The sequence below is a fragment of the Corapipo altera genome, unplaced genomic scaffold, assembly GCF_003945725.1.
Source record: "Corapipo altera isolate COAL_440 unplaced genomic scaffold, ASM394572v1 0, whole genome shotgun sequence".
NCBI classification, from domain to species: Eukaryota; Metazoa; Chordata; class Aves; order Passeriformes; family Pipridae; genus Corapipo; species Corapipo altera.
In genome coordinates, this window is record NW_020884872.1 from 69700718 (window position 1) to 69725340 (window position 24623).

Here is a 24623-nt window from a genome sequence, read left to right on the forward strand (position 1 = left end):
CCCATTATTTGACATACAAACATTTAAATCTTAACATTTAGTTTTTGTGCTTAAACCAAGACATACTAGGCACAAGAATTTAATATCTGAAAACCACATGGCAAGCAGTTTGTGCTCAGCTGGCACTGCCTAAGGTCTTTTGAAATAAATTTATGACTTCTGCTACTGTTGATGATCTTACTCAAGATCATCAGTAACTGAAGAGTTATTACTCTTACCCCAATTACTCTTACACCAATTTTTTTGTCTTGGAGTATATCAGTGTACCATGCTTTCATACTCACAGTATTTAGGTTCTTACTATAAAGAACATGTTACCTACACAGGGGAACTCCCAATGTACTCTCCATCCATTTCCTGAGGCAAAAGCATTCTTTTTAGGCTGCACAGATGCGCTGCACACATAATTTCTAAATTACATACTTTACATGAAATACACATATCATCCATAAAACTTAACTTCTTCAGACAGTTATTTGTGCAAAACTGACAACAATAGTCTATAGCTCACCTCTGTCAGTATTAGGTATGCCTAAATCTATAGTAGGAATGGACATGTCTGCATAATCACTGTAGTATTCAATAAGGGCAGCTTCTCTTTCCCAAGTCTGCTTTACAACTGGTACTGCAAAACAATGATTGACATTAAGACATAAGTAACTTGATTAAAACAAGTACTTGATCAAAAAATTTATGTTAACCATTTATTGTTAACCACATTCCTTTGCATGGTAATAAAAATGGTGTTTCAAATACAGCACTATGGTTCCAAATGTTCATTCTGTTTTCTTTCCCATAATACTTAGAACCAATTTTATACCTTTATGAAAGCCAGTCAGGACAGTTTTATATACATGATAAAAAATTATTTTAAAATATGACTATAGTTTCATATTACATTGAAAACTGTGATATTTACATTTTGGCTAACCGAAGCGTAGAATTCATTACTTTTACACTTGCTATGGTAGACTTCATAGCACACATCAGCACAAACACAATCAGAAATCAATCCTACTTCCAGTATTGAAACTGCCACATTTTAGAAACAACACATCCAACTGTACAGCGTATAAAATGTTCTGAATTAGAAACAGACCAAATATGCATTTGGAAATGTTACGCTTGTGTTATACACATCCTATCTGGCAGCAACGTCATATTAATGCTCAAAAGCACCCATCTATGGAGACACACTCACAGAGCATTTTATAACCATTCCTGTTATAAATGTATAAATATTTATTATTTATTTATAAATAAAAATATTTGTGTAATTTATATATATCATACAACCAATTCTGATCCCATGGAGATTCTGTTCAAAGGAGGATTACTTAATGCTTCTCTACAAAAGCAACCCTTTTCTTATTAGTTTGGCATTTCACATCAACATTTAAAATTGATCACACAGAATTCTAACAATGATGCTGTGAACGTTTAAATTACATCCAGAAGTGAATGTAACACAAAAAAACCCCAACCATCTGCAGGGTGTATGGAAGAAAACTATCAGATTAAAATAATCATCTCTTTTCCATCTTAAAAATTAAGTGGTCAGACCTTAGATGAACAAGTACTCTGAAACACTGTGCATTCTGCTGTCATTGTTTCTCTGCTTTATGTTCTCTGACATCATCCAGGAGGTCTCCCTGGTAGCAGCTAGTGCTCTAAATGGAGGAAATATTCATATAACTTCCCTTTGCTGTTATATAACTTCGATGCTTGTGAACAATTCATTTTAGTCTCTTGCTAGAATCATCCATCGCCTAATTTAATGTTTGCTGCATAGCTACTTCCTCACTTCCCTGTACTCTGACCACACAAGAACTTGAAGGATTAATTATTCTTGACTGCCAATAGTCAGTTTGATAAGTTACCTTTTATTTCATTTTAGTGTTAAGACAGAGTAACAGGAACTCAATGCACTAATGGACAGGTTTTAATATTTGGAAAAAAAATCATTTCCATAGCAGTGTGCAATGGTCCATCCCGCTTTTAAAAGTTTAAAAGTTTTTTTAAAAGAACAAAAAAAGCTTTCAGAGAACAAGGTCCCAGAAGTATCACAGATATACAAAAGTGTCCAACCTTCACCTTGTAGAAGAGACACATCTGTAAAGGTTGTTTTACCTTTCTCCAAACAAGGACCAGAAACTCAGCAGGGTGCTTTAACATACTGAAATATTGGCCATTACAGACTGAGCCTCTCAATTTCTTCAGTGGAATGAGTCCCCTTCTGCATATAAATGAAGTATGTTCACTGAAGCAAGGACTTGAACCTCACCTCAGTTAAATGGTCTAGCAAGGGGGCTACTAGCTAAAGTGTCTTTCTCTTTTCCTTTCTTGTCTTGATGGAAGTGTCACCACCAGACTAATATCTACTGTAAATTGAATCCCATAATACTTTGTCATTTCTAGCAACTTGTATCTTCCAAAGAAAGAACAACTATATGAAATTTTGGGCTAGATGCTAATGCAAATATTTATCAACGTATTAATACTTGTGATCACATCAAAATTTTAATACCACTAGAGATATTTATAGAGGTCAGCTCTATGCTTTTAATGACATTTTATTTGTGCAGTTTCTAGAACCTTGATCCATGTTTGCAGTCTTGAAAATTTCTTTTATAACTCCGTATGCTATGTGTAAGAAGAGTTGTATCTGAAGTAAATTCTGAGGTAAAATTTAGCTGCTTTTAAAAGCACATCAATTTCCAAGCTTAAAAGCTGCACTAATGTAGTTTTTGGCATACAATAAAGAATGACTTACCAGGTAAAAAGAGCTCTCTGAAGCTGGCATTCATTAATCTTTCAAAATCTTGAGTAAGATTATCCTCTATTGCATAACACTGGAAGCTGTGAGGAAAGTTCAAGAATTTTCCTCAGTCTTCAACAGCTGTTTCCTGAAGGATGTTTACGCTATCTTTTTGAAGCCTTATGTTATTGTCTGACTTTCTAGGTTGTTTTGTTTTGATTTTTTTCAAATTTTGATGTAAGAAAATAAACATGGATCCAGAAAGGAGAACTCTTCAGTGAACTCCAATTACAGGACAGTCAATTTTGTTTTGTCAAAAGCTACTTTAAAGATAGCCTAATGATTAGGTTATTAAAATACTAAAAAGGTGTCTTCAAGCGCAGTAGCATTAAAAATAATAATTCATAAATCTTATTATGAAAAAAAAAATAATCTGCTTTTAACCAGACTTAGTTAAGAAAAGAACTTTTCTCTTCATCCTGTCCTCTGACAATATGTGTGGCAATCTCCCCCCCACCCCCAAATTTGGTACATCTACTAACCATTACTTAATTTTCAATTTTTTTGTCAATTATAATTACTTTAAATTACGCTTATAAACAAACTAAGCCTAATGGTGACAATATTATGCACCTGCAGTATTAAAGAGCACACAAAACTCAAATTCCTGGAAATAAATCTATTCCTGAATTTCTTTATTAACAAATGTCTAGAAGTAAACTAGAATGCACTGGTAGGTGGCATCTAGTAAGTAGAGTGTCTTCTGCTAAATCAGCAGATTTAGAATAGAATTTTTCCTGCAATACTTGATCTAGCTCAACTTATCTGAGCATTACTGTGTATTAGCTGAAGCTGAGTGTCTCTCTCTGTCTTTATTTTCCATGCCTATGAGAAGGAAGTTAATGCTCACTGCATGTATCTTGTTGGGTGGTGCTAGGTTTTCTTTTTGTTGTTCTTAGCATGGATATCAAAGTCCTATTTTTCTGGTGATTATCATTACTTGTATAACACTACAATTTCAAATGAAACATGCCATAGCGTTTCACACACTTAGGAGATTCTTAATCTGGGTCACAGGTTGGACAAAGTACTACATATGACCAAATATCTACAAGAGACAAAATTTCCCGTTGGAAGCATTATAAAACACATGTGCACATTGAATTGCATAGTGTGACAACAGCCAGAAGGAATATGACAACATAAGCTGCTCAATCTTTTACTGGAGAGGAGGGCAGTACAAAAATAAGGAGGAGATGAGGGACCTTTCAGCTTGTTCAGATTTCTAAATCAGTCACCATAGAGCTGCACAATTGTCACTGCTAGTACAAAGGACAGAAGTGAACCAATTATATGGGGTAAAGTCACTGAAGGATATTCATAGCTGCTATATTAATTAATATTGCAAGAGCTCCAATTTACAATTTAAGCTAACTTCATGCATATTTTAATTTAGATATTAAATTTCAAGTTTTTTGCCAAGAATCACTAATGATGAAACATCAAACAACCACAACTTTTCATCCCAAATGTTTGACAGCACTCCTGAGGACTCTGAACAGCAAAAAAATTCTGTCTAAAGAATAAGCTGTTTATAATTCTGAAACTTTCCTGTTTCCAAGCTGATTTCGCAAATATTAGTCCCAAGAGCTACAGAGACAGCAAAGATCAGCTTGTTTTTCAGATATTCATTAATTGAACTATATTGCATAAACCTAGTATCTTGACCAGTCAACAACTTACTTCTGTCATCATGAAATTTTCGACATGTTTTTACAGCAACAAAAATGTCTTCCTTTTTCACTGGTTCTCCCTATATGAACAGAACAAAACACAATCTTTAAGTGCAGGCTCTGCCTGTAATACTTCACAGGATATGCATGTCCATACATATAATAAAACAGATAATACCTTTTCATTGTATAGCATATCAAACAGAATAGTGTACTAGTAATACATTAGGAAGTACATTTTTATCTACTGAAAAAAAAGTCACTGGTTGTTTAAAATTCCTGAAATAACATAATTGAAATACATTTTTCATCAATAAAGAACTTAAACATGAACTAAACCACTTACCATTAGGAAAAGAAAATTAGTACAAGAACTTGATGAACTAGGTCTGAAAAAGAATGTTTTTTTAATTTCTTTGAAATTAATCATTATGAGAACATGTTAAATTGTATCACACTTGGAAAAAGCAGATTAAATGCTACACACTAAAAATCTTTTAATTTTCTCAGTTGTAATAAACTATTTGACCACTTTTATTTATTATCATTTTTGGCACCTAGAATTTCTCTCTCCTGGAAGCATGGAACACTTTTTGGCCTCCAGTAACACTTAAGTCATAATAACACAAATGTATTCTCGTAGAGGTGGAAGAGATGGGTTGTACTTCAGGGCAACAAATACTGTATTACGATCATCTATACTTCAGTATCTCACAGAAGTGTAAGGGTAAATACTTTACAGATCATGTGCTGATCAAACATTGTGGTAGAAAGACCCATTGAAGCACTTGCAATATTAACTGTTAGGAAATATCCAGAACAAACTACTTTCTTAAGTCTTTTTTAACTCATTGAAAAATATTTTCTTAAATTTTGAGATTTCTGAAGTCGAGTATTATGCATTTTATTAAGAATTTTACATTTACTAAGTGAATTATATTTAAAATATGGTACTTACGCAAAGTGGTAGAAAATTACTGAATGTTGTTGCACAATTATCAACTTTATATGAGTTCATATCATCTGTGCAGAACTCAGGCACTGGAGTAAGATGTGGTCCTTCCCCTTTCTGCCAAATGTACAGGGCAATCTGTCAAAATAGGTAACATTTATATCAGTAATGACACTGTATAAAAACTTTCAGGGTATGCAAAGAAATCATATTACAAGGTAAACTTAACAGGAAAAGTAAAGAATATGGAATGCTGTAGAAGACTTGTCCCTTAGTCAATCAACTAGTTGCATACCTTACTTCTTGCTCATGTTTCTAGAGCCAACACGTAACATTTTTTCTATAGAAGAAATTCTATGAGCAGTTTGAACATATACTCAAGATGTAGGAAATCTGGTTTCCAGGTTTACTTCCATCTAACTCAATTGGAATTTACAGGAGGAATGACACTTCTCCAATGGAGCAAAATTAGTCCTGCGTTCTAGTTTCTGTTTCCCATACTACTTACACATATTCCCAATGACTCTTGAATGGAAAACAAGCAAAGTTCTCCTCTCTAATATGGTGCCAGATCCAGCACACACTAAAAGCAATGAAAATGAGTTTCCTTTTCACTGTTTCATGCCTACTTAGGAACTTTTAGCTTTAGCCCCCCAGCCTAAGGACAGAATTCAACTCCTCTTTTAGTAAATCATGTGATCATTATGCTATTATTAAGAAGGCATAATATTTCCTTCTCCTCCTTGTTCAGGAAGAACCAAGACCATTAAGTATGGACTGAACAAGCCCAAGTCATCAAAGCAGTCACAGACTTCTAATTTATAGATGATTATTTTTTAACATCCCTGCCCATGACATGGAGGTTGGAACTAGATATCTTTTAGGTCCCTTCTAACCCAAACCATTCTGCGATTCTATGATTTTCCTGTCTGTCTCATTTAGGTCTCAACATCCTCAGAAAATCCCAACTACCTGCCCATAGTAATTTCTGGAATTTAGAGGGAATGAAATAGAAGGCCAGTTTGTTACATGCCTTGTTAGGACTGGGTCAAGTTTAGAACACAATTATGTATTTGAAACAAGCTTCTAGATTTGAAAGATTTTCAACAGGGCACAGTCACATAATAGAACACAAATAATCAATGACTTTTTAGTAAGTTGCTGATTGTAGCTGGGCTGTTGTAACTACACATACACCCTTTGACCACCTCAACTGCTAAGTAAAAACATTTAGTTTGCACAGAAAAGAGTTTAAATTACTGTATTCTTCCTTGCAATTGAGCAGATGCAGGCTACCAGCAACTGTGACTACAACCATTATTATTCACTAATAAGCAATGTTTCTGAAAACACAGACGAATCCAGCATTACATATGAGTTCAACAAAGTACTCAAGGGAAAGGACACTATATGGAAGAAAACTGCCACTCATGTTTATGCATTAAGACAAATGCTGTTGATCATGCTTGAAGTAGTGGTGAAGTAGGGAATTGGCATGTAAGAGATACACTCACTGTAAGGAGCAGCCAATAAACACACATAAATCTCCAAATTTATCATTTTGCCTTGTCACCACATTCACATTTTGGAATGTAAGTGGTTCTTCATCCTACCATTTAGCCATACACAACAGCAAGGCAGGACCTGCCTTTCACAAACCCATGCTGGCTAGGCCTGACCCCTCATTATCCTGTATGGGTCACATGATGGCACTCAAGATGATCTGTTCCATCATTAAAGTCAGGCTGACAGGCCTGTAGTTCCACAGATCCTTCTTCTGACCCTTCTTGTAGATGAGTGTCACATTTACTAACCTCCAGTCCACTGGGATCTCCTCAGTTAGCCAGGCTGCTGGTAAATGGTGGAAACTGGTCTGACAAGCTCTTCGACCAGCTCCCTCTGTACCCTTGGATGGATTCCATCTGGCCACATCGACTTGGGTGTACCTAAGTGGTGCAGCACCTGATCACTGATCACTTCCCCTCCTTTTCCCTGTCTTCCAGCTCAGGGGGCTGGGTGCCCTGTGAACAACTGGTCCAACCATTAAAGACTGGGTCAAAGAAGGTATTCAAAGAAGGTATTAAGTACCTCTGCTTTTTTCTCATCCTTTGTCACTATGTTTCCCTCTGGTATCTGATAAAGGGTGGAAATTCGCCTTAGCTCTCCTTTTGTTGCTACAGTATTTACAGAAACATTTTTTGTTGTCTTTTACACCAGTAGCCAGACTAAGTTCTAGTTGGGCATTTCTCCCTGCATAACCTCATGATATTCTCGTGGTCCTGCTGAGTTTCCTGCCTCTTCTTCCAAAGGTCTTAAACTCTCCTTTTTACCCTGAGTTCCAGCCAAATCTCTCTGTTCAGAAAGGCCACTCTTCTTCCCCAGTGGCTCATCTTTTGGAACATGGGGATGACCTGCTCCCACACCTCACTATTTCCTTATTGAAGAATGTTCAGCCCTCTTGGACTCTTTGCCTTTCAGAACTTTCTTAAGAGACTTACTCAACCACTGTCCTGAACAGGCCAAAGTCTGCCCTTTGTATCTCCAAGACAGTAGTTCTACTGCCCCCTCTCCTTACTTCTCTAAGAATAAAACCCATCATTTCATGGTCACTATGCCCAAGAGAGCCTCCAACCATCACATCACCCACCAGTCCTTCTCTATTCACCAACAGCAGGTCCAGCAGCGCTCACTCACCAGTTGTGCCAGGAAGCAACCTCCTGAACTGTTCCCTCTCTGCTCTATTGTATTTCTATCAGACATCTGGTAAGTGGGAGTCCCCCATGAGAATGAGGGCTAGTGACTCCCAGCTGCTTACAGAACATTTAATCTGCCTCTTCATCCTGTTTGGGGGGGGTCTGTAACAGAATCCCACCAGAATGTCTGCCTTGTTGGCCTTCCCCCTGATTATTACCCACAAACACTCAATCCTATTAACACCATGGTCAAGCACTTGCCAAGCCCTGACCTAGAGGGCTATCCCACTGCCTCTCCTTCCTTGACTATTCCTTTTGAAGAGTTTATAGCCATCCATTGCGGCACTACAGTTGAGCCAGTTATCCCACCATGTTTCTGAGATGGCAACTACGTATAGCTTTCCTGCTGTGCCATGACTTCCAGCCTCTCCCTCTTTGTTGCCCATGCCATAAGCATTCATGTAGATGCATTTCAATTGGGCTATTGATCCCAACACTTTTTGGAGGAGAGAACCCTAATTCCTATGTGACTACTCTCAAGTGCTTCCATGGTTTCTAATACACCAATAATAACCTTGTGTCATTGCTGCCACATGGATCTCCATCCTCTGCCTCCACTGAGACAGCAGACTGGAGGACCTCACTAGCACACTGTCCCTCAAACACCAGTGTGGTGCCCCCAGACCTATCTCTAGTGAAGGTTTTATCCCTTTCCCCCTCCAAATCTAATTTAAAGCTCTCTCAATGACCCCTGCTAACTCCTGGGCAAAGATCCTTTACCCCATCTGAGACAGGTGTACCCCATCTGTTGTCAGCAACCCTGCTGTCATGTAAACTGACCCACAATCAAAAACCTCAAACTCTGCCATTGACACCAGGCTCAGAGCCAGGTACTGGTCTGCTGGCTCTTCCTGTTTCTTCCCTCATCATTTCCTGAAACTGGAAGGATAGAGGAGAACACATCACTTGTGCTCCTGGATCTTCTTAACCAGTCATCCCTGTATTAGTTCAGAATTCAGCTATTCAGAGTTAAGTCTATCGCATGAACCAACAAAGAAGCAGTGCTCCTGCAGCACAAGGAATATTTAACAACTGTAACTTAACATTAATTATTTATGAAAATTCAGAATACGCTAAAATTTCACACTGGAAAATGAAATCTGCAATAGAAAGCCTTAGAATGGTGTAAAGCTATTTGATTTCAGAAGTGAGGTCAGCGTGCTATTTTGGGTTATAGTGCAGATGACACACTGTTACTAGAACAATGGAAATGGATTTACTATAAAAAGACAAGAATAGTCTTAGTTCTAGTTCAAATCTAGTGTTAGACATACAAAAAAATCAGTTTTTTCTTCCAGCTTTGAATAAGCATCAAGGAATATGCTAGATATTATATAGTTACAAAAAGTCTAAACAACAACCTACAAATGAGCAGCATGACAAAAATCCTTTACCGTATCTGAGAGATAGGGAAGTGATATAAATGTTATGGGAAAAAAGAAAAAGGATACAGAGCACAATAAAATACCAAAGACTAGAGGCATATGTTATTAGGACTCTATCAACCTAAAATATTTCTTAAAACATTTCTGAAAACATTTCTCATCCTTCATAAACTTAAACATTACACACAATCATTAAAGATAACAGATTATATCCTTTGATTTGTTGTCAATCTTGATTCACGCAAGAAGGACATAGAGATAAAAATTATTTAAGAGGGAGGAGCTGGTGATTTGTAAAATAAATGAGGGGAAATGGAACTGTTTCTAGGGAGACAAGGCTGTGTAGAAAGAATAATTACAGGGATGAATTAGGTTATCAATGGCAATAAATTTGAAATGAAACATATGCAAAAACGTACTAGCAGAATGAGAAGTGGATGGAAGTCATTTTGCTGGTTGACTGATCAATTGTTTTTCATTAAGCAATCTGTGGCACATAAAAGCAATATCTCTTAATGATCTTCTTTATGACACTGTTTAGAGACTTTGTCAGTGCTGAGGTAGACTGGAATATTGGGAATATATGAATGACTTTGTCTTACAAAAAAAAAAGATTAAGAGTGTGAAGCCCGAGGTCTTGCATTTAGAAAAAAACTAACAAGAGGAAAGAAACAGCTTGCTGTCTTGTTCATGTAGCAAAATGAAAGCTGAGAGAGGTCCTAATGCTAATGAGAAATACATCAGTCAAGAAGGGGAAACTATGTGAAAGAATGGTGTTGCCACAACCCAAATTCATTTAAATATGCTACAAATCTATACTCTATAAATACACTGTAGATTTAGGTTATAAATGAGGAGGTTTATAAACATTACAAGATCTGAAATGGCAGCAGTGGTTTTAAGCAAGGTGAGTTTTCTTCAGGACCAGAACCATAATTCATAGCTGACTTTCAAGAGTTTTAAAATATTTAAAACTAATTCAATATCACCCACTTTCAGGTCAAAATCAACAAGCTTATTCCAGATTCATCCTCCTCTTCCACGCTGGTTCAGAAGTTCACTTGGGTGAAAAAACTAAACACAGTACAAAACCCTGTGCTACACAAACATTCTGAATGCAGAAAAAAATAAAAAAGCTGCAGAAAAAAATAAAAAGCTTCAGAAAAAGTAGCAGTGATACTCTTCCAGATCCACCCCCCACTGCTTTGTTCTCATGCTTCAGTCAGAGTCTGAAATACCTAGTGACAACCTGTTGAAGCTGTTGCAAACCAGAGACAAAAAATAACAGTTCCAGGCTTCCATGCTGCAACTTGCAGCACTGATTGTTCACACAACAGTTGGGTTCCTCAGACTATTTAAGGCAAACCCCACCATATTTAGCTCTGCGAATCTGATTTAGAAAGTGAGTGAGGCTGGCTAGTACCTGAGATACTGTTCACCTCAGCTTATGCTTCACGAATTGCAAGTCTCTCCTTCGTTACGGAGCAAGCCTTAGAATATACCTTACTGTATACAATCATGCACGCATTCATATATGAATGCAATTTTATTAATGAATTCCTCTAAGCTTAAAATATAATTTTAAAATATTACAATATTTTAAAGAAAGGGAAAGAAATCAAACATGCTATTGCAGTCAAACTTTCTAGCAATGTTTAAGAAAAATGGCATATTTCCATTTTGATTTATCACCATTCAAATATATAACTTTATATACTTTTTCATCACATCACTGCTTACCTCATGCTTTAAATCTATTGTAAAGTCTGACTTCAGTGGTTCGCTCTTCAACTTCTTTGCAAGCCTATACAATTAAAGATGAAGAAATTTACTCAAACATACAAAAAAAATCAATCACTAGTGTTTGCAGGAAAATGTGGCTGGTATATTACTGACCATTTTATAAGGGGAAAAATAATAAATCACATTTCTGTAGTTATTGCCTCAAGAAACAACTTATATTTCTTTATCTTATTAATTTTTTTCATCTGAGCCCAGTGTCATGATGTTAACATTAATTTTCAGCACACACATTCTGACACATTTTTCCTGCCCTAAAAAAAAAGTTCTCACCTGGAGTAGATGTACATTCTTAACAAATTAAAAGCAACAGTACATTTGAAGCTCAATATTGATCAGCATCTCAAACTTCAGATAATATTCTCTTCTTTGTGTATTCCAAAGAAGAGTGTTCAGGCACTTTCAATTTTTGAAAACATCAGTCCTTGCTACAGTAAGATGCATTCAACTTCTGAAATCTATGAACTTGAAATCTCCTTTGAAAGCATCTAATGTGAAGTAAACATATAGTTTGTCTCTACAACATGGGAAACACTTCTAGAGGGCAATGCAGTCACTCTAAGATCCAGGAATAAAACCACTGTCGTGGGGAGAATAAATTTTTTAAATTACAAAATATGGTATTGAACTAGTTGAATGACTAGTACTGGACAACTATTAACTAGATGGCATAGGTAGAGCAAACCAAAATAAATCACATGCACAGAAAATCTATTTCTGTACCTTTGTCTAATAATGACTTCTTAAGTGTTTATAATAATTATGCTCGGAATATATCAAACAATGAAAAAATGCAATTTTATCAAAGGAGCATTTTCTGGCTAAGGTTATAGTGGGAGTACAAGTCTATGTAGGCATGTCCAGAGCTAGTTTTACATTACTGTGCCCGGCTGAATGTCTACCTATGCACCTTAGATCCTCAAAGCAGACTGATACGTATCAGTGTGGGTGCTGTTAATATCGGGGCAGCAGCAAAAGTTCAGTCAAAGCCATGAGAAACCAGCATGCACTGGTTGAGTACATCCCAAGCTGTCACAGCTAAGCTGCAATCAAGCTTCAATTCAAAGGCAGCTGAAAAAATTTGACTCTGCATATCTACATGATCCGCAACAGATCTTCAACCTTACTGCAGGAATACCTTCATCTTTTATAGAAAATACCAATCCATGTGAAATCATAACGCAATAAGATAATATTGATTAGCATCTAGAAAAATTGTATAAACCAAACATTCTTAATAACTATCAATAAGTAGGAAGGGATTAAAAATTCAGTTCTTACTTGTTGACAAGTGGAATGCTAAGTGCCCAACCAGCAGCAAAATCTGGAAATTTAAAGACTGTCGGATTTTCAGCAAAGGCATAATGGTGAATTATTGTAGATTCTTCATCATATAATGCTTTACCTAAAAACCACTCCTGCAAAGGAATATAAGAAACAATTTGGTTCATCTACGGCATCCTTTTAGTGAAGATGATGACTGCATTCATGCTGAATAAAGCAAACCTGAAAACAAAAACAAGGGAAGCATACTGTTCACAATAAATAACCTGGAAAAAAAAAGTACTTGGTAAGAAATTAAAAACTAAAGGTAGTTCTCTGAATTCAACTATAGGCTGTATTTTCAAACTCCAGCATATGCCCTTGATTTCACTTGTTCAAACAACACTGAAATCCCAGAATCATAGAACAGTTAAGGTTAGAAGGGGCCTCTTTAGATTGTCTAGTTCAATTCCCCTACTCAAGCAGGGTCTGTCAAAGCAGGTTTGGGCAACTGTTTTTTCCAGAAAACTCCTTCAAGGCATCAGCACAGTTTACACACTTCACATGAAACAAATAATTTACACAAAATTCAAGACAAAAGGGAAAATATTCAAGCAGAAGTACTGTAGAAACATCTAAAAAACCCAGTCTAACCTCAAGAGGATCTTGTGCCTCAGTAGCCAGTCTAAGCAGATGTTGCTATATAGACTAAGTTTTATAGCTCACCAGAGTCAACAAGAAGTGACAAATGAGATTTAGCCAGGGCACAGCAGGCAGCAAACAGAAGAGAGGTCTGTGCACCAGGAGACACCTCCAGCCAAACTTCGCTGAGCCTGCCAAGACTATGGCTGTCCCACAGGACATTCAGCCTGGCAACCTCCCCGTCAGCAAGCCAGGACTCAACGTGGCTCCCCAAAAGGCAATAAAAGGCAGCCCTCAGATGCTACCAGGAGTGCTTGTCTTGCCATACTCACCAAGTCAAAGCTATTGTGTGCTGCCTTCTTCAAGAACCCCCACCTGCACGGATGGTCAGGACCCATATAAGCAACATGAGCCAAAAATACAGGATGCCACTCCTGCCAGGAACACTGACTCTCCAAGGGACTGATGCAAGTGTAACGTGTATATATGTGTGTAATGTGTTGAGTGCATTTCCCACGAATTCTGCATAGTTCTGCCCTCTTCTTCAATCAGCTACTCTCAATACAAGTCAAATGCATCTTGTACTTGACTAGTGACTTCTTCAGGTAACATAAATGCTGAAAACTTGTTCCTATGTGCCTCCTAAGGCTGACAGTTTCTGCAATTTATTGAGGAAACAGTAAAAGTAAACTAACACTACACACATATTGACATAGAGGAGACAAAGTTGGGCATTTTTTTCCACTGGATGTCTTTGGGGCTTAATCACCTTTCTATGCGGTATCTACACACAGCCTATAATTTAGATCTTCAATAACAACAGGCTCTGTTTTCTCCTTACTTTACTGAAGGATTCGAGTGTTCAGTACAGCATTAAAAACAAACAAAATGCTGTGAGGTAAATGAAAATGAGCAAACATTAATTTTTATGCACAAAGATGACTGCCTTGAAAGTATTACAAAAATTCCTTAGAAGCATTTGTGCACACCATTTTTTAATTCTTTTAAGGCCTCCAAGACTTCAAAATGTTCATAACACAATCATACTGTTCTGTTTCAGAAACAGTTAATAAATAGTAACATTTTAATATGATGATGCCATCTGCAGAATTTTTTTTTCTGGACTCTTCCAGTTTAATTTGTTATGCTACAGAGGGAAAAAAAATTTTTAGTTATCTTAATTCTGGGTGTTCATTTTTACATGAAAACAATCTATGGATTAAAAAAAAAACAACACTCTACTATCCTTTCTCTGTAATTAAACCCATACATATAAACTCCACAGGCTTTCACACAGTATTATTTCTGGCAATTTTAAGTCACATATCACTGTGAAGACATTACAAGTTACAGCCAACGCTCTCCAAGCTTATTGGTTCCTAACGCTGTTTATTTACTACCCAGATATGTAGGACAAGTCAATCTGTGCAGGCTGTCTTAACAAGATTAGATTAGTTACATGCAAATGAACTTATAAAATAACTTAAGGAATTGCAGTAGTCAAACTGTATATAGGGAAAAATGTGAATTAAAAAAAAGTACATGATTTCCATTGTGGATAACTACCATTCACTGGATCAGTTAATATACTGTGTTTCAAAAATGGCAAAAATGACCTACCTTGAATAAGAGCACTCCAAAATCTTTAGAACAATTTAATAGCTGAAGGAACGGGATGCAACAAATCCCAATAGCAGACCTCAGGGAGCGCAGAGGTGACTTTACCTAATTTGCTCATCGAGTTGATTCTACCCACTCACTTTTGGATCCACTTACTCAGAAATACCAAGGAAAGTGTGCCAAACTCAAAGGGTCATCTGTGACAGAGAGGATGGGAGACTTCAACTGTCACAGCTTCGCTGTGTATTAGTAAGATATTTTATGAGTTCTTATGCTTCTCAAAGACAAACTGTCCTTTAGACAGATCTTTTATACCCTATATGTATCAACAGACAATAAGTCATTACTACCCATTAACTTGGTTTACTCATCCTGGATGTCTTTGGGGCTGTAGTCTATCATCCTGCTAGGATGCCAGGAAGAGGAGCGGCACATACAATTTGATTTAACCTTGCCGCCATCTTCCACTATGAAAGCACAGATTGAATCCATCTGCTGTTGAAACAAAGAATCATAGAGGGGAAGGGACCTCTGGGGACCACCTGGTCTAACTTGCCCTGCTCAGGCAGGTCCACCTACAAAGCATGTCCAAATGGCTTGTGAGTTATCTCCAAGGACAGAGACTCCTCTTTGGTCAATGTGAGCCAATGTAAAGTCAGTGTGCACAATAAAAATGTGTTTCCTGATGTTCAGATATAATTCAACATCTGAATGCTTGCCTTGAAGTCTTTATGTAAATAAGATATTCCTCACTGTTTTTCAGTTTTACTGAGTCAATAATGTTCTTGGTTATCAATGCAAATCATTCTCTTAACATTCCTCCATGGTCTCTTAAGAGGCTTTGATACATCTCTTTTCACTCAATAGTACATTCAATATTACATTTGTATCAGTCTCAATAGTTCTGCTACTATATCTACAAATCTAGATTGAAGAGCAACAGATTCACCATGTATTCACATGGCCACTGTACACATTTTACTGAGATTATTGTATACCAACTTTTTATTATGGAGACTGCTGATATTTTAAAACAAATTATGAATGAGCTTGTTCTGGTATAACTCACCTTAAATTTTGTGACTGATGGACTACTACTGTATATAAGGAATCAGTTATGGACTTACACTAAGATGACAATTACTACGTACAAAAGCAAACATTTTAGTTTCCTTTTAATTCAGGTTGGAACACAATTCGTTATTTTAATAGAATCTGCATGTAACGTAAGGGAAAGACTAAAACCAGCAAAAGGGTACCATCTAGAAAAAATGTTCATTTTTCTATTCTGAGAATGTCAATTAGGAGTAGGTGTTTCTGAAACAGGAAAAAAAAAGAAAAATGGATATTCCAAGGGTCTGAATATATTCAGTCAGCCATTTTGAAGGCCAAGTGTTTAAAAAGGTAAGATCTTTGAATAATCATTCCCATTTTAGAAAGAATTGTGAGAAGACATTGCAAGGCCATGTGCCTGCAAAAGAAGTAAATATGCTAAAGTGAGTCCTGAAGTAGAGTTGCAATAAAGAGGTAGAACATACTTCACAAAGGAGATTTTTGTTTCTTTTAATACAGGCTGACACCATGGTGATTTTTTTTCTGAATACTGAAAATTCTAAATATTAACACCTTTCATGTCGGCTGCATTGCCAAATTTACTTTGTTTCTTGGTAGCTACACATTTCTTTTTGTTCTTCGAATCCTTTGGTGTTGTTTTGTTTTCCAGTGGGTACAGAAAACTTATCACCAACACAGTTCAGAAACAGAATGCATATAAAATACCTTACTATATTAGATGAGAGACAGACTAACATCAGTCATTCTGTGTGATGATAATCAGAACTGATGACAGACAGGAAAATGGGGAGAGGGAACCACATAGCAGACTATATTTATCTTTTTATTGATGGTACATCATTTTCAGGCTATCCACAGAAAAAATGGTTTCTCTGCTTGATTTTAATAGTTCTTCAACAGCTAGACAAGCATTTGTACTTCTTCATGTTAAATACCTGGCTCTCAGCCTCAGTAACAGAAATCTATCTCCCTATTTTAAGCTGTTTAGATATATGTTTTCCACTTGGAAAAACTCACCCAACCACATTCAAAAGAAAGTTACATATCTAAATTTTTATTTCACCTTAGACCTGTCGAATCTTCCAAGTATTTCTAGCAGTTTTACAACTTGTATTCTTGTATCTTCTTCACAGAAGAAAATCCATGAGGAGTTCCTACCATAGGTAACAGAGAAGCTAAAAACAGAAATTAAAATTTTACCAGTGAAGTGGCTAATGAACAAAATGAGAAATTCAAGGCACATTCCCCAAATATAAGTACTTTGCAATCAATTATTCATTTATACAGAAACAGAAACTTTTACTACTAATTTAGAATTACATAATAGAGGACTACAGTGAATGGATAAAGAGAATGACTCTGCTGATATCTATTTAAAAAGCACCAGTTATTCCTGAAGAAAGGGAACAGGGATACATAAAGGATGTCTACTCAGAAACATACAGGTACTATAGATCTCATAGCCACCTATGAATTCAGAAGTTCATAGATAAAGTTACCTTCCCCCCTGTACCTCAACTTTCTTCCAAGAGGTGCCACCATTGGGCATCTAACAGCACTGCAACAATCATGAAAATGCCTAATGACAGGTTTTCTGACAGCTGTTGGACACTGATCATTCCCAACCTAAAAGCTTCATTAGCTTTTCCAGTACAGTGAAACTATACAGATTGAAAGGACTACCCTACCTTCCTCGAGGCTAGCAATAATCTCAATGCAGGATTCCCGGGTCCTTCAAAAAAATGTCATTTCTTGTTTCTCTGCTCCTCCTGGCTTAATTCTTCCACTACTTATCAAAACAAAGCCTTATTAACTAATGACAACCTAGTGGAAAAAACCACAATCTTTATTTGTCTGGTTTCCTTTGCATGGTTTTTACGTGGATTCAATTAAACAAATTGTCTGAGGAGAGGGATAAGAAAACTAGTACCTATGAACATCACATTTTGCTTTCTCTACAGCATTTGCTACTGATAAAATCAGCAATGAAAAGAAACAGCAGAACTGTTAAGTCAGCAAAAGTAAGTAAAAAAGCGTAATAGGATCATTTATGTTTTAGGGAATGGCATTTGCCTAAAAGAACAAACAAACAAATCCCCTCAAAAAGCTAAACCCACTATCTGAGAAATACTTCAGCTAGAAAATGTGATACCTGCCTCTGCAGGTATTTTAATTACATGCTAGAAGCACAAGATGGTTGCCAGGTGTTAAACTAGTTTAGCCTTTTTTTCATCTGGGATAAGTCATTGTGTTGATTTGGGCTGGTTACTGCTGAGCAGGGCTTACACAGCTTTGAAGCCTTTTCTGCCTCTCATCCCACCCCATCAGCGAATGGGCTGTGGGTGCATAAGGAACTGAGAGGGGACACAGCTGGGACAGCTTACCCCAGCTGACCAAAGGAATATTCCAGACCACATAGCGTTATGCCCAGCATATAAAGCTGGGGGAAAGGGGTACATTTGAAGTGATGGCATATGTCTTCCTAAGTCACTGTTACATATGACAAAGCCCTCCTTTCCTGAGGATAGCTGAACATCTGCCCATGGGAAGCAGTGAACGAATTCCTGGTTTTACTTTGCTTGTGCACGTAGCTTTTGCTTTATCTATTAAACTGTCTTTATCTCAGTTCACAAGTCATCTCCCTTTTACCCTTCTGATTATCTCCACCATCTCATCACAGCGGAGTCAGTGAGAAGCTGCATGGAACTTAGTTGCTGGCTGGGGCTGAATCACGACAGTCAATACCCTGAAAGCTACCTTTCCTCTGTGTCTTGCAACAATATTTTATTTTTCACTGCTTTCTTCTTAAGATAATCTGCTAAACTACAATAGCCAGAAGAACTCACGATCCATTCATCCTTTTAGTTCATAAGAGCATATACTTGGTGCCTAGTCAACACTGAAATTGAGGCAACTCTGACATTCAGGCAAGCAAACAAGATAAAATCAACTGGGAAAAACAGCTGCCCCCCTCTAAAACTTGCCAAACAAGTACAGAAAGTGCATCAGATACCGTCGTGTTTTTAAACATGTATGGTATTTAATGCCCTGTGAAGAATGCAGGCTTTTCTCTCACACTTTAAGGGTCAGCTACAACTTCAGGAGAGAAATGTCTGGAGATACAGGAAAGCAGGTGGGTGAAAGGCAAAGGGAAAACACTAGAGTGATCCCCACAAAAAGAATTACGGAATCTCATTAATACAGCACAATTAAGTTCATAAAAAGAATGATCTGTTCATCTACCTATTGATGGACAATGAGAATTATTTTCAAGGCTAAGCACTTAAGGCCTGCAGAGAGTCTTATGCAGACCTCATAGCATGCAACTTTGGAGTTCAGACTGCAAGGAGGCATTGGAACTACTCAGCTAAGATACTGTTTTGGATAATAATGTTTTAAAAAGGGATTTATTCTCTGCTTAATGAACATGACTACCAAGAAGAAATGTAGTGGGCCTTCTGGACACAATAAGGGTACTGTGTCATAAGACATCCACTGATTACATCTAATGAAATTACATACTTTGCCCAACTTATATACTTTGCCCAACTTAACTTGTGCCCAAGAACTAAAAATTAAGAATTGTCATAGCTGGTTAGAGGTTTACTTAAAAAACGCTGACAACTATAGAACTGAGGAAAACTGAAAACAGTTTTCTGATATGAATGCATCTTATATCACAATTATGAGCATCACCAGCTGTTGCAGAATGGGCCAAACTCCCTTCTTCCTCTATTGTTCATTGAGAAAACAAAACCGTAAAAGCCTCAATATACTTCTAAACTATTCAATGTCTTCATTTGCCAAAAGCAGTAAGTGAAAGAGTAGACAAGAAAAAAATTAATATTCCGGAAGTATTAAGATGGCAATCCTCTACTTAAGATTCCCCTTCTGATTTCTGAAGAATTTTCTTCTGCTTTCTCACACAAATGAGCATTTCTGTTTTTCATTCCAAGTTTTGCTGTCTTAGAAAGGCTGAATCTGTAAACCCTGTCACCAAATATAAACAATTCAGAAGAGGAACTACTAGGTCATTGAAACAGGAGTTAAGAAGGAAAAAAAAAAGATGATTGATAGTTGGAACATCATCTTCCAGTTTTTCATTTTAGTTCAAATCTCCTTTGTTACTTTTCACAGTTTACATATATGTCAAAGACAGCTACTGTCCAAGCACTATTTTCATGTTCCTACACACACAGAAAGCCATGGAGAGCAGAAGGAAAAGCATCTTATCCTGCAATCACTCTGATAGAAAAACCTCCCCCTGAGTAAGTCTAATAAATTACATTGACTAAATTAAACCTCAAGAGGCTGCCAAGTGTCTGGCACTGATTTCAAATACAAGCTTCAAACAAAAATAGCCCTCAGTACCATGGAGCTTACGGACCTTCTGAAATAAGAATCATTGCTTCCTGACAGTTTGCAAGATACTACCATAAATGCAGCATGTCTTCCTTAGGCTCATCGGCATAAGCTAAAACCAAAAGATATTTGAGACTACCTGCCTTCTCCTATCAGACTAAGATGAAAATTGGCCAGATAAGCTTCTAAAAAGATGCTGAAACCCATACCTTCTCCCTATAGAGGCATGCCACCTCTTATAAACACCATAAACTGTAAGAGATAGAGACCTCAAACAGTATTATCTATTTTTTTTTAATGAATCTACTTCATTAAGTCAAGTAATCTGAAAGCTCAAAAGTTCTGAAATACCTCACACCTTATTCTGTGAGAACTGGGAACCAAATAGAAAAATGCACACTTAAAAATATTATTTCTTTTGACTAGTTTACTTCCCTGATAGTTTTAAAACGCACAACGATTCAAAGAAGGTAGTTGTTCAGTTACATTCTATTATTATTGTTACTTAATATAGCTTTCTCTGATTTAACTAACAGAAAATTGCTTTGGAAAACCAAAAAAAATGTAGAGTAAGAAAGTGAAAATATAAGGTTGCAACTCTCATTCGAAAACTTCTCAGAAAAGAGGTTTGAATTCCCAAAATAACTGGCATTCATTACACTTACTCTCTCATTAATGGCAATATTGTCCATGCACCTTCATGACTGTCCATCTGATGAATAAGCAGAACCGTAGGGAATTCCTTTAAGAAAAATAAAAATATTCCCATTAAACTTGAATTACATGTACTTTTTTCCTAAATATCAACTAATCTTAAAAAAATTACTCTGGAAGGACTTTGTTTTTGACTGGCAAGTAGCCTTGAAGAATAGATGACTTAAGATGGTATGAAACAAGGTGATCTACAATTTAGGGGAAGTGCTTCTTCCAACTCGTAATTTCTTAATTCTCTATTAGTTATAAAGGCAACAGACTTCAAATTAAATGCTTTGTGTAGGTCCCATATGATCAATATATCATAATAATTTCTTTACCATACCATTAAATCCTATACTGTAAAGAAATACTAATAAATAACAGGTTATTCTACAAAGGCTTCCATTGGACAATCCTCTTATACACATTTTAGGTAACAGTTCTAACACTCTGCTTTGAGTTGAGCTTTGACCTGTTGCACTAACATTGTGACAAAAAACCATGGGTTCACACAAAAATCAAAATGAGGAGTCAGCATTTTTTCTTCCGGAAATATCAAAGAAGATTCCTACAAAGGAAAATATTTTTCATAAATTTCTTTGCTCTTTTGTTACTTGAAACCTCTTTGATGTGGCAGATCCCAATGTCTAGCAGATAAGCTATCATTCTTAGGTAGTTTCTAAGAAAATACCATTTAAACATGGCCTTCTGATATATCAAACTGCATGATTTATAATATATGTAAAAAGCTGGAGATACATAATTCCCATAATAAATCCCCTATATAGGCAGTGTCTTACTCCATTAACAAGTACAATCCTACACTGCAGCACCATTCTGTCTAGGTGTTGGTACTCACCAGCTAAAGAGAAGGGAAAGGCTCCCCGCTCACCTTACAGCCTGTCAGGGGGTTACTGCCCACAGGGGCACGGGGCTCACCACAGGATTCAGGGGAAGAGCACTTTGGGATGGCACCAAATTTTATTATGAGATGTTTAGGAAACGGGAGGTTCCACCTTCAGGAGATCCTCTGGGGAGCAAGGGTCAGCTACTGGTAGGGTTCTAAGTCTGTACCAGGTATCAGAAAGGCCCATTTGCATGTGTGTGTCTGTGTGTGAGGCCATGGGTCAACTACTTCATGCACTGAATATAAAAGCTACTGAGAGGATCCATACTCTGTGTGTGTGTGTGTGCGCGTGCACGTACATGTGGATTCACAGGAGGAAGGCTGAGCACCAGCAACTAGAATGGAGCAGGCTTTCATCCTGACCAGCCAGAGAGGCGAAACAAGGTCAGGCCACTGCTTCAGTTTGTGTTTGTGAGAGTGCTGTGGTGTCCACATTGATCTAACTGGAAGACCACATGTATACGTGTACATGTAATGTGTTGTGCGTGTGTGCGCGCATACATGTGTCCAACTGGAACACGTGCTCAGCCTTGCTGCTGGCTGGACCTGGGGACACAGAGCTGCAGAAGCCTCTTGCCTGTGTCAGCCTAGTGGGTTCAGAGCTCCTAAGACAAACCACCTTGCTCTCTCAAAGGCCTAATTCCTTTCCATTTTTCCACCTATGACAAATGTTGTTTGATGAATGCTTTTTGTTAACAATTCCATTAATATAAAATTAACATGTAAACACAAAAATAATTTATCTTCTAAGAAAAGCTGTAAGGTAAAGTTTACACTCTCTGCTGACTCAGTCAAGTTTACTTTAAATCCTTTTCAAAAGCAATTAAGCACAGCACCTAAAAATACATAAACTCTCAAAATTTCATACATTCAAGAAAACATCTCTACTGCTCTAAGGAATAACTGTGTCTCAGGAATGCATTAACCTTACACAAAGATAAAGATGTACTGGTTTTGAAAACATTTATGCTATTTGGAATGAACCAAATTAAAAAGAAATAATATCAAAACTTTAATTTGGAACAAGATATTCACTTGCATCTCATGATTTATGGTTCCAGTTCAAGCCAATCTATCAAATATGTTTCTGTTTACTTTCAATTCACTGCAAAACCAAAGAAGTCCAGAGGTTTTTTGTGGAAGCGGCAAATCTTAGTCATAGTATGCTCAATATCTGGTATTTGACTAAAATGTAGCCACTTCATGGTAAAACCATAAAATTATGTCTGCTTATGGGATTGCAGATAGAAACATAAAAAAGCAGACCTCTGCCTTTACAAGAACATTTTTTTTTACAAACACACAAACCCTGCAGTTATGCTAGTATTTGTAGGTAGCCATGTATTTCATGTACAATAGGATCCAGACAAAGAAAAAAGTAGTTAGTAATAATATATTCAGTGTCTATATCACACTAAAGGCTGAAGGTAGGTTAATTTCAGATTAAAAAGAAGCATTTGTCCATGCAAAAGGTACAAAGTAAATTACATAATCTAAGTAGTTGTAACATATGCTCAGGTATCTCTTTAACAAAAAACGCCCACCTATTTCCTTTGTGCAGATAAAAGGAGTGGTTATAAAGAAAAAGCACTCTCTCTTGAGCTAATCCAATACTTTTAGAAGGTATCTTTTCTCTTTGGCATTCTCATAAGCCTGTTCTTTTTCTTTACCCAACTTCCTCTAAAACATGAAAATACACGTCCTTCATGTTCCTTTGCTTCCACTCACCTCTAACAATGCATCAATTTTGATTTAATAAAGGAGATGCTTAAAACACACTGTACAGGTAAAATAGCCTCTTTCAAAAATACAGGAGGATCTCTGCTGCTTTTTCTCTCATTTTATGTATTTTCACTCTGAACCTTGTCGAACACAGCTAACCTATTCCTTTTATTTATTCTATCTTCGGTACATGGATGGGGGAAAAAAGGTAAAAAGCACCTGATGGCAGCTTTGAGCAGTGGAAGGGCACATGCAGGCGAGCTCATCAGGGGATGGCTAGACAGTCAAGGTAGCGATATGTGACTTACACACTGTGTCTGCCTATCTCATAAAACTCTCCTACAAATGCATCCATAGCCTGTACTGCATTCAGTAGTTATTCTATCTTGAAACTACTGTTTTCACAGTTACAGGGCACATACGTTTTCACATGTTTCAACATTTTATGTATGGCACAAGCAAAGTATCTAATAATCTAAATAAAATAATTTATTACCCTCCCCACTTTCACAACTAAGCTGACTTTAAAGGGCAAAACCAAAAAAAATGGAATTGCTTGTGCTCTGAAATACAATATAAGACATTTTTACTCCATTTTTACTATCTACTCTATCATCACAGTGAGATCAGCAATACCTGCCACAGATTGCAATTTCAAATTCTACACAAGCAAAAAAACTAAGTGTGAATAAAGGGGTTAGATCCACTTTTTCAAATCAATTCAAAAGACATTGACACAGCTTCATTTGTACCTTTACAACCATTAAGTATTATTTATGTAAGTTGAAGATGCTAGCAGCAAACTCAATTTCACAGCAAATCATCAACAGAACTAAAATCAAACTCTGGTTCTCGAATCTGAACATTGGAAGTCCTCTTCATTAAAATGAAAAACCCTGGGGGAATAGCATATCCAATAAAGAAAGAGATAATTCGGAATAAAAGAATTTTAAACA

At 36.8% G+C, this 24623-nt stretch overlaps 1 protein-coding gene across 1 annotated transcript in view; it reads right to left on the bottom strand.

The window, feature by feature from the left end:
* B3GLCT (beta 3-glucosyltransferase) overlaps positions 1-24623 on the bottom strand; it is a 56406-nt gene that overhangs the window by 8595 nt on the left and 23188 nt on the right. The window contains exons 5-11 of the mRNA XM_027651403.1: positions 21008-21084; positions 17044-17155; positions 12663-12799; positions 11322-11385; positions 5450-5581; positions 4502-4571; positions 512-625 (exon numbers count right to left, since the gene is read on the bottom strand). Coding sequence (XP_027507204.1) covers positions 512-625; positions 4502-4571; positions 5450-5581; positions 11322-11385; positions 12663-12799; positions 17044-17155; positions 21008-21084 — 706 coding nt within the window. The remainder of the gene's footprint in view (positions 1-511; positions 626-4501; positions 4572-5449; positions 5582-11321; positions 11386-12662; positions 12800-17043; positions 17156-21007; positions 21085-24623) is intronic.